At 39.0% G+C, this 11611-nt stretch overlaps 2 protein-coding genes across 3 annotated transcripts in view; both read right to left on the bottom strand.

The window, feature by feature from the left end:
• Positions 1-1554: 1554 nt before the first annotated feature.
• Vps25 (vacuolar protein sorting 25) overlaps positions 1555-11611 on the bottom strand; it is a 39809-nt gene continuing 29752 nt past the window's right edge. The window contains exons 4-7 of one of the 2 annotated variants that reach the window (XM_076191452.1): positions 9041-9145; positions 7734-7864; positions 6640-6789; positions 1555-2294 (exon numbers count right to left, since the gene is read on the bottom strand). In XM_076191452.1, coding sequence (XP_076047567.1) covers positions 6677-6789; positions 7734-7864; positions 9041-9145 — 349 coding nt within the window. In that variant the 3' untranslated portion in view covers positions 1555-2294; positions 6640-6676. Of the gene's footprint in view, positions 2295-4933; positions 6790-7733; positions 7865-9040; positions 9146-11611 lie in introns of those variants that run through there. The other variant, XM_076191453.1, reaches the window with a different exon arrangement.
• Positions 9505-10720, bottom strand: Gnpnat (glucosamine 6-phosphate N-acetyltransferase). Its single transcript, XM_076191454.1, has one exon. The coding sequence runs from the start codon at positions 10638-10640 to the stop codon at positions 10053-10055; it is 588 nt and encodes a 195-aa protein (XP_076047569.1). The 5' UTR covers positions 10641-10720; the 3' UTR covers positions 9505-10052.

Raw genomic sequence — 11611 nt, 5'->3', positions numbered from 1 at the left:
AGAGGAGAATGATAGGGCTGTAGGAAAACAAATAGATTAATATATTGAGCAAAGAAAGTGATGAAAGCTAGCAAGGTTCAGCGGGTGTCATGTGGAATGTCTTGTGAATTGAGTAACAGTTACAGTGGTTTGGATAGCGAGTGTTTAATGTGTCCCTATGGGGATGAGGAATGTGCCTGTAAACTGGAGTAGTGCATATATAGTTCCACCATACTGTACAAATGAAAAAGAGACAAATATGAATGTAGCAGCTTTGGAAGGATCAGTCTGTTAAGCGTGGTTGGTAAGGCATATGGGTGTTACTTGAATGGATTAGGAGGGGAACAAAAAAGGAGTAGTTGGGGAAGGATAGTCTGGCTTTAGAAAAGAGGCTGCATGAATTAAATTTTCATGGTAAGGCAAATATATGAGAATCTTTTGGCAAAAGGTACTGATGTCTTTTGGGCTTTTATGGATCTGGAGAAGGCATATGATAGAGTAAACAGGAAAGCATTGTGAGATGTGTTGCAGATGGATGGAAGATTGTTGAGGGTAATCATTAATGTAGTAATGCATGTGTTGATGTAGGAAATGGGGAGAGTGGGTGGTTTGAGGTGAGGGTGGGTTTGTGTCAGTGTTGTGTAATGTCACCATGGTTGTTCAATGTGTACATAGATGAGGTGGTACAAGAGATGAATGTAAGGGTGATGGGAAGGAGTTTGGAGATGGAAGTGAGGGTGGAGAGAAGTGGAAAGTGAATCAGTTGTTGTTTATGGATGACAGTGTTCTTGTGGCTGAGTCAGAGGAGGGTCTAAGACAGCTAGTGACAGAGTTTGAGAGGGCATGTGATAGAATCAACCAATCACCACTGGTCTCTCTTCCAGACGACCCATGGCCTGAAAATAAAGTAGGCAAAAAAAAAAAAGGTAATGAGATATAAGGGAAAGGGTGACATTGAGTTGGAGGTAAGTTGTTGTAAAGAAGAGGGATGTGAAGAGTTTTAAGTAGCAAGGAATGGAGGAGTTGGGGTAGAGGTGAATTATAAGGATTTTGTTCTAGCTAAAGTTAGACAATTCTATTCGGTTCTAAGGGACCATTTGGTCTCAATATGTTATAAAACTATCTTAATCAATCTATATTTTATAACCCTTTGAGACTTTTGCTGTTGTTAATACTACTCTTATGAGGTTCTGAGGGACACCAGGGTTTCAATGGGTTATAGCAATGGTCCTCGCCCCTTTTGTAATGGGATGGGCAAATCAATACACGAGCTCACTCACATGAAAAAAATCCCATTCACCCACTCCTCCCACCTCAGCACCTTGGGGATGAACAATTGCCCTGTTCATCACCATACTATCTGAATCAAATACAGTTCAGCAAGACAAAACATTTCCACAGCAAAGCTTGACAGCTGAAGTTAATTTGAACCCCGTCACTTCACTATACTATGATCCCTCTCATTATTCACATATCTGATCATACCATTGGGTTACCAAAGAACAATAAATAAAAGAACCAGTTTTAATGATTAGAATGGACATGCAATGTCAATTTGGAAATACATACACCTACTTGCTATATAATTGTTTTTATTATAATATTTTTTTTAAAGGCCTCCATTAAATTTTTCCTATATGTACATTGTCATGTTATAACAAGAAGCTAAGCTGTACAGATCAACTTTAGAATACAGTGTTTGGAGATTAATATGCAACTTAAGTTTATGTATTAGGATTCAATTTTATGATTATTGTTCACCTTTTTTCTACTATCAAGCAATCATAGTACATAGTTTCTTTTGACTCTTCAGTGGTGCTGCATATTCAATGGCCCTGTTAACCAGAGCCATAACATTGCCTGACACCATTTGTGGTACTGGCAAGGGAGCATACAGTACTCCAACAGGACCATTGATGGGTACCAGGGACCAATGATAGGTACCTGCATGTGGTCATGCAAGTTGGACAACAATGCTGCCAATTTTCAAAACCCATCAACCCCCTCACCTCCATAAGGAGGTGCAGCCCTAAGGAAATGACAGTCAGTCTCTGGCGTGGGCCAAAGGTCTCTATAAAATTCATCTGTATTTCTTGCACTTTTTCATATATGGAGAGCTAAAAGCTGCCGGCTGCTCTCCTCTCCCTAAAATTTTCTGCTGCTGACATGGAAACAGTCTCACACTGACACAACACAGTCCAAAGCTTCTTCCCAGGGAGATCTGTAGGAGGTTCTGAGGACCATTACCAGCCACTGTGGGGTTGCGGGTTTTCCACTTTGTGAAATTCGAGGCATCGATTGATTGAGCACTTCACCTGTAAATATTCCAGGTAAAATACTTCACACATGAAGAATCAAAGTAGAGTACTTATGAGTAGTCAAGGAACATTCTCCACTTTTACTATGTGAATCAGTATATTGCTCTGCAGTCACGAATCAACAGCTTCAGGTTCCCCCAAAGAAAGTACAAATTAAGATAACTAAAATACATACACTCATAATCTCTTCAACTTATTAACATGACTTATAACTCTTTTAATACAGGTATCCTCATTCTGGTATGACAAAGCTCTCAGACTGCAACATCAAGTTAACCCTTTCAATGTATTTAGATTTCCTTACTATAAAATCCGATTCAGATGTGTGGGGGGCTTGGCTAAGTTTATCTTGGCTAACTTTTCCAATTTTGTTCTGGCTAATGCCCAGTACTTTGTTCAGCTAAAGAGGGTTAAGACATGCTCAACATTTTCACTATTTGTCTTCCTGACAAGAAAACTTGTGCTATGTTTATGGCCAGTTACCTTCAACTGGAAGACATTTAGTTAAAAAATTATAGGATTGACTGTGTACGTAAAAATTATGTTAATATTTTTTATGAAGATGATGATGATTTGGTTTTACGTCACAAACTGCCCCTTATCAGAAGGCTAGGACAGTGCCCCTTACAGTGGACTTTGTAGCATGGAATTTAATGAACCATGTCCTTAGTTCAACTTGCCCCAAACAGGATTCGAATCATCATAACCTTGACCTTTGCCACATGTAACAATGGTCACTTGGGCAGCAAGCATCCATTTTTAAAATATCTTAATTGACTTGAGATATAATATGACCACAGTGACTACTGAGAGTTGATGATGTGTTAGTGATAGGGACAGAGTATTCACAAACCTTTTTCATGGCATATCTCTCTGTGTCTGACAGTTACCCAGAATTTAAACCAAAGCTATGGTGCATAATGTCACAATGGTTGTTCAACGTGTATATGGATAGGGTGATGAGGGAGGACACAAGGGTGCTCAGGTGAAGTTTGGAGTTGTCAAATGAGAGTGAAAGAAAGTAGGTGAGCCAGTTGATGTTTTTGGAACACTGCATTTGTAGCAGAGTTAAAGAATAGACTGAAGCAATTGATTCAGAGTTTGAGAGGGTGTGTGAGAGGAGAAATCTAAAAGTAAATATGGGCAAAGTTAGAGTGATGAGATGTATAAAGGGCATTGGTGGTCGGCTACAGGCAAATTCAAAGAATGAGAGGACGGAGTATTTGGGGTTACATGTAGTAGGCATTGTAGGTGGAGATGAACTGTGGATCAATGGAGGGCAAATAAATGTCTAGGGATGGAGCGAATGAAAAATGTCAAGAGAAATCTTTATCTCGGGATGAATACAGAGATTGTACGAGGGAGGGACTGTGGCCATGGCACTGTATAGAGCAGACTTAGAATGTGAAGGAGGCAGAAAGGAAGAACCTAAGACATTTACCTAGTTGTATTATACGGGAAGGGAGCTATGCTCGTGGTAACCCGTCTTTGTATCTTTAAGCATCAATCTTTTTCTTAAAATCTTGAATAGTGTTTGCACACACTGTTTCTTTATCTAATTTGTTCCAGGTATCCAGCACTCTATGAGGGAAGCTATTTTTTCAGATCTCTTCTAGTTATCCTTTTTGAGTTTCTTTTCATGTCCTCTGGTTTTTCAATTGTCCCATTTTAATCAATCATCCCTATCAAGGATTTCCATTCCTTTCATGATTCTGTAAATAGTCAGGAGATCTCTTTCTCTTCTTTGTTCCACAGTTGGTAGTTCCAACTTAGACAATCTTTGTTCGTATGTTAATTTGGAGAGAGTTGGTGCCACCTTTGTCGTTGCTCATTGTATTCTAATTTCTTCATATTCTTTTTAGTACTGGGTGTCCATATCATTGCTGCATGCTCCAGTTTTGGTCTTATTAGTGTAACTAATAAGAAGTATGGTGGGGATTACACAGATGGATGGTGTGAACTGTGGCAAGGCAGAGTAGGAGTGGAAAGAAAATTGGCAGTTTGGGCTGATCAAAGAATGCTGTGATGCTTTGGGTATATGGAGAGAATGAGTGAAGAAATACAAGCAAAACAAGTGTAAAAAGACGAAGTGAATGGGGTGAACTTGAAGGAAAGACTAAGAATAAGGTGGATGGACCAGGTGAAGGGGGCACTGGATGCAAGAGGAACATATGTCACACAAGGAGAAAGTCTTGAAGATTAAGGGTGAATGGAGAGTGGTTGAAAATGGATGAGGAAAGGATGCAGCCTGAAGGATATTCTTATTTGCTCTATAAAGTTCTTGAGTGGATTAGAGTGGATGGGGGTTCACCATATACTGAAGTGTTAAGAGGCAAACAAACTGGCTGTCAGGCCCTGCTGTGGAAGTATTATTTTGTTGCTGCACTGCCTCTGACCCATGCAGTATGGTAAAGGTCCAGGATAATCCTTCATCTATGAGGTACAGAAGATGGGAGGGACAACAGATAGGTTTTTTGGATAGATGTGGGGTGGGTTTATGCTTTGATTAAGTCATTATGTTTATATGAGAGAAAGGTCTTTTGATGTGTGTATGTATGTGCATATATCTTTCAACTGATATGTCTCAGTTTTAAAAAATACAAGAAATTTCAGTGAGATGTTTAAATAAGACAGTGTTGTTTAATTCTTTTATTACTGCCCAAATTGAGTCAAATTGTGATCTACAACTTTAATCTATTATTGGCTGTATTAAAAAATAAAATGATATAATAAAAATAATAACAATATAAATTGCTTGTAGAGGTTCAGCCTACCTTAACCCCTTTAACATGTCAACATTTACTTATTTTGTTCTGGCCATTGCTACAATTCTAACTGGTTAGCAAGCAGATTCTCAATTCAGAATCCACCTGACAGTAACTTAACATTCTCTGGTACTGACTGATATAGAGTTGATCAAGAATGACATTGTGCTGACAGGATTAAAGCAATGACAGAAGCAGAAGTCTGACATCCCTATCACCATATCAAATACACATCATATAAGCATCACAACGGAAGAAAGGTAGGGAGGGAGAGAAAGAAGGAAAAGGGAAGAAAAAATCATAATCTAGCAGATACAAAAATACTGCAAACAACTCTTCAATATGCACCTCATTTACAACAGCAATATTCAAAACATTTTCCATAATCAATCTTAGCATTCATCCAACTTTGGGCAAAAATATAAAATAAATACAAAGATGACTATGGGTTGCAATAAAGAAAAAAAAGAAAGAAAAATGTAAACTGTGTTGAAAAATATTGAATAACAGAATATCCTCAAACACAACAGAATTTTTAAGATTAAAATCTGTTACTATAAACATTCTATTGCATAACGGAATACTGATGAGTTAACCATTAGGCCCCCAGATTACTGCATCAAGCAACACAGGTGCTATTGCCTTTTGATCACTTCATATGACAAAAGAAAAGACAAGAAAATTTTAAAAAATTATCACCGCACACCTAATGAACAGGGTTCAAGTCAATAATATAAAAAAATTAATCTGGTAGTGCCTGACTATAGAATACCAAATATCAATTTTAAACTGGCAATCAAATGTTTGCTCGTTTGTTTTTTATTACTCTTAATCTAAACCATCATCCATCCAAAGAACACTAGCAGCTTTTCATTCAATAGATGTTACATAATAAGCATACAAACAAGCAATAATAGTTTCAAAACAATCTCTAGGCAACTAAATTCCAGGCATTCTGTTTTCTGTAGTACAGCACTTAACCTGTGCAACGTAGAGATGGACGTACTTTGTTGATATTGCTGAGACTTTTATCCAGCTGAAGGGCAAACTCTGGACAAATGGAGGTCATGCACGACTGACACTCAAGTTTATCCTACAGGTGAATAAAACTGTCTCATCAGCTACAACAACATCTGTTTAATGCCACTCACCCAAAGGGGTTCAACAGCCTTTCGTGCTGGATTATAAGATGCACTGCACCATGCAAGACCAAATAAATGCAAGGCACTGTCCAACTCTGATTACGGCAAGAGACGATACTTAAAACAAATCACAGAGGCATATCATAAAGATCTACTGATTCATACCAAATGACTTTCTTGAGATGACAGTAAGCACCCAGACTAGAATGTGCTGAATCTTCCCCCATTTTCTCCCTATTGTTCAGGTTACTTGACAAATTTTGTTTAATAATGCCAAACAATTTAATTCTGCTAAGGGATGGTCCCCAGACTGAAGTGGTTATCTTGGTTATTGCAGATTATACAATATTTCTCATATACAGATATTTTTCACACATTATGTTCCCTTTGTCTCTAAAGATCTTAATTTCATAGCACTTGTGTGACCTAACTCACTATGAAATAGGCTTGAAGTATAGCAAGGAACATCTAATTACAGGAACTTGACTCCCTGGGAATCACCATAATCCATAATTTCTGCCTTGCCTGCCAACTGAAGTGATCTCAATGCTTTCATGAGTATTGCCTCATCTAAGCCATAGAATTCTGTAAAATAAAGAAATGACAATGAAGTAAAACAGAAACAATGTCACATAAAAGACTGATTCATGCTCAGGCTACCAGCAGAATAAATTCATTGCCACCAATATCTCTTGCTGGAGACTCATGGCTTCCAGATAACTTGCAACAGTTGCCAGAGTGATCCATAAGTCAAGTGTGAATCACTATGTTAATGTCTGGGTATGTCTTGGGTGAGGCAGTGCAAGATGAGGTGTTCAGTGTCATCTATGAGATGATTGCACCATACCCCAAGAACAATACACTATTTTTACCTTGAATGACTTATGGGTCAATTTGGTGGCTGTTGGCAGTTAACCAACTTCCCAGCAGGAAGAGTGCAGTATCCCAAAAAAACAAATTTCTAAGACAAAAATAGAGTGCAATAATTTCATATATGCAATTAATTTTCTTTGTAAGCAATCTCCCAACCCCTGAACCAGAACTTAACTCCAATGCGCTCTCTGTAATGACCTAACAACCCAGTATAAAAATCACAAAATTGCACCTGAGAACAGCCAAGCCTACTTGAACAAACTAGAGCAATGGCTCAGAAATTACCACAAAAATTTGATCCAAGCGCCTTTTACCTTTCCTAAACGCCCAATTATTCCTTATGTTACTCTCCTGCTCTTCTAATCTTCTCAATTAACACCCACATATCTTTCCAACTACAGTCAATAAACTGATCACTCTAAAACTACATTCACATTTGTCTCCTTTTCCTTCAGCATAATATCCTCATTAGGCACATACTAAAAAACCTCACTAACCAATACACTATAACCATTTGTCAACACTTCAATGACACTTATAATGCCCAGGTGCCTTACCAGTTTTCATGACTTTCTATGATCTTTGTATCTCATCTTTTTCTATATCCCTGATTTTTCTAACACCAAATTCAACATTAACCAAATGGCAAGACTCACCTAAACCTTGCGTGTCATCACCCTGTGTGATCTCATAAATTGTACAGACAGAATTGATGCGACTTGTGTTCTGAGCCCAGGAGTAGATCTGCTGTCCCCACTCAGCTGGACTTCGCCAGTATATGAATCCTCTGTAAAAGATGTTTAGTAGAAAAGTGTGCATATTTTTGCAAAAATATATTTTTTATATTCTCATTTTTTCTCAACTACCTTAACCAGTGATGAATGAAGAAAGATTACTAAGATGTGAGGAAGGCAAAGGTGGATGAAGTGAGCTCGAGGGGACAACCAAGGATGAGATGGAAGGATGGGGTAAAAGGGGCTTTGAGCAAGAGGGGCATGTCTGTTGAGCAAGGAAGGGAGAAGGCAGAGAATAGGGGTAAGTGGAGAATGGCAGTGCATAGATGATACTGTAATGCAATGATGGGAGGGAGTGGGGGATGGGGGAATAGGGAGTGACTATGTGTGAATGATATTTTGACACAACCAGAAAGGATTTCTCTCCCTCTCTTGTTATGCATGAAAGGGGGGGGGTGTCATTGAATAAGTGGAGTGGCCTTAATGTGGATGTGCTGTGTCTTGCTGCATTGCTTCTGACCCAGGAGAGTGGGCAGGATACTGGGATGGTTTGCCATCCACAAGGAGCTAAAATGAGAGGGAGGAAAAGGTGGTGGAATGGGTGGGATTGGGTACTTGCCTTTTGAATTGGCTACCTCCCTTATAAGGGGGAAAAAGCCTTTGGCTTATATAGATAGACCCTATCCAGGATTTGGCTTGACTTTCAATGCTTATGTGGAAGACAAAGACACAAAGAATAAATGGAGACTTTTTTTTTCTGATGCTATCACCAAGTATTGTAGAATCATTTAATAAAAACCAAAGTTCATTCAAGATCATTACCACCTTCGCTCTAACTATACACTAAAGCTTTCTGTATAACCCAGACATGTCTGCACCACATGTGATGTAGGGAAGGCCATCCCTTTTGCAGAGAACAGACCCTAGGCCCTAATGGACTGGTAACATTACTAAGTCACACTGTAATTAACTTAATTTTCTTGCCTAAACATTACTTCATACAAACCCCAAGGTTAAAATTTGTTACTCTGATGTAATAATTTCTTTGGTCCTCAGTTTAGGCTAGGTAGGAGGTCTGGGAGTGAAGTTCCTAACGAAGAGGTTATTTTGGAATGGGTTCCATGGATTAATGGTGAGATATGCTACACAAAAAGTTGCTTTTTCTAATATAATTTATGTCATAGAAAAAATATTAATAAAAAACAAGGTCCTTCATGATCATCCCTAACCTTCTTTTGGCTTTATCCATCCATTCCAGATTTCCGCGTGAGGATAGTTCTTCCAATACCACAGAGATGGAATCAGCTGGCAAGGCACGGCTTAAGGAGGTATTCCTGAAGATGGAAAAATAAATATCAAATATACTTTTCTGTGTTCCTATCGAATATTCACACGTTCAGTTTTGTTCTGAAATGATTACATACGGTAATAAATATCTAGAGCAGCGTTTCTCAACCAGGGTTCTGCGGAACCATAAGGTTCCACAAAAGATTATTGTAATAGTGTATTATAGACATCATCCTATCTATCCTATTATTATGATGAAAATAAAATGAGAAAGATATGGTATTTTTTATACGCATGGGGTTCCTTGAGACATGCAATTTATTTTAAAGGTTACGCAAGGATAAAAGGTTAAGAAACGCTGATCTAGAGAGTACATGGTCAAACTTACCCTTTTTCAGTTCTGGAGGCCATCCCTGGCAAGTCTCATTGCAGAATCGCATATACATATTGTGTTATCTAGTCTTATGTGCATGCAGTCATCAGAAAGTATGGAGATAAAAATGTACTAAAGAATATAAAGCAAGAAACAGATGTACAAAAATATTCCTATCGTTATGTATGAGTACATCTAAAACTATTACTTCATCTCTATTCCATAAAACCATGCTGAGGGTGATAGTCGTCTAGTGTATTCTGGCTCCTGAGTGGCTACTGTTTGCATGTCCAGGTATAGTATGTGACTAGAGTTGGAGTATTAGCTTAGATTTTAGTTAATGTGTCTCCCGTATTCTAACATGTGCCTCGTATTTCCACTCATTGGTAATCACACAATTATCATACATACAATACATATCAACGCAATTCTATCATAATTTGAATATTGACGCGCGCGCATGAACATTTACTTAATTGTAATATACAGGAAAGTGTGTGTCTGTGTGCCCCATAAAATATGGGGGTCATTTGTTCCCTCTCTTGTCATGCCATCGGTTGCCCCCATGGGAACCCACTCTTCTAGAAGCGGATTATCATTGCATTCGCATTACCTTCCTCGCAACCATAACCCATCGACCCGTAGAACCCTTTCATAGCGTCTTTGCAATCCAAACCGATTTTGTAACATCCGATAAGTCTTGCCAGTAAGGTTATTGTTGTCACTATAAGCTTCCCCAGTTGCTTCCCTCGATAATCTGGACTGACAACGACGTCTTCCAAGCGGGCACGCTTCGTACAGTTCCGAATGAACTTAAATTCAACGGCTAGGGTTGCTGACGCGACAATTTCGCCCGTGTTCAAATCCTCAATGACGGTTACATAATAATGGTCCTTGTTCTGACGCATTATCTCGAATCGCTTCTCAAACTGTTCGCGAGAGATGTCTCCGACCTTCGTGAGTTGTTCCAAAAGTTTAAGGAATCCTCTGTCGTAGTCGCCTCTGCGCAAAGGTCTAACTTTAAGCCCGTGTCCCGGCTGGTTGGACGTGACGCCGTCTTTCATGTAGGACACTTTGGACCAATCGAGTTCAGCCAGTAGTTTCGGGTCGTACAATGGAATATCATTGTCGGGGGTCGAGGGTGGCACAGTTATATCTGGGGCTCCCATGGTGACAGCAGAACACAGCCTACTCCCTAATCACAACCTGTACACAAGACGACTGCCGAAGCTCGCTCCCGCCATCTCTCTCAACATGTCGTCTGCTGGCCAGTTGTCAAACGCACAATTTTACTCTAGGTTTTCTCACGCTGTTTGTGTCTTATATTTCGCTCAACTGCGCAACAAGATACAAGTTAATATCATCGAAAAGGATAAAAGATTACAAACATTTACACTGTCCTCATCCATTCCAGCATCAAATGCTCGTTTTATTTGTGCACGCAAATTGCAGCCACGTCGACGGAATTTGGACCTTTCCCATATTTACCGTTACCTCACAACCTTGAGATTCGTCTGGCCAAACCAGTCGTGTTGAGGAAGTACTACACACTCTTTTTTTCCAACTGACTACCAAGTGTGTTCTTGTCCTTTCTAACAAAGACTAAAGTTCAGACACAATCCAACCTCCTGTGCCAACAACTAGCATCGCATGACAGTTTATTTTCGATGTATCCCCTGCCTCGCGACATTTTCACCCGTTTTCATTTTATTTCATTTTAGTACTCAAATAGAACTTGCATACCTTGCAAATACCACTTATTTATGAACGTATATGTGTTTTAATTAACTGTACTGTAAGAAGTTGGAATTATCTTCATGGGCTCTATTTACCTACATATCAATCTTTGCAAATTAGATCTACTTAGTGTGTATGTGTTTACCCATATATATTTGCCAAAATGTAGTATACAGGAAAGGGGCAACGCTCTTTGGTTCCTGTCTTTCACTCTCCCCAATTTATAACATAGCTTCGGATTCATGTCTGGTTTCAACCTGTGTGTGTGTGTGTGTGTGTGTGTGTGTGTGTGTGTGTGTGTGTGTGTGTGTGTGTGTGTGTGTGTGTGCGTTAAAAGAATAAATTACACTCTTTCATTTTATTTTGCAAACTGTAATCAAGGTTTAATTTGTACTAAATTGAC

The sequence above is a fragment of the Oratosquilla oratoria genome, chromosome 10 (genome assembly GCF_046742065.1).
Source record: "Oratosquilla oratoria isolate Oo_2021 chromosome 10, ASM4674206v1, whole genome shotgun sequence".
Classification (NCBI taxonomy): domain Eukaryota; kingdom Metazoa; phylum Arthropoda; class Malacostraca; order Stomatopoda; family Squillidae; genus Oratosquilla; species Oratosquilla oratoria.
The sequence above is the reverse complement of the archived record's forward strand: the minus strand, read 5'-3'. Positions and strand labels throughout refer to the sequence as shown.

Excerpts from the sequence above, each read along its gene's own strand:
- Gnpnat (XM_076191454.1), bottom strand. The coding sequence starts at position 10,640 with ATGGGAGCCCCAGATATAACTGTGCCACCCTCGACCCCCGACAATGAT.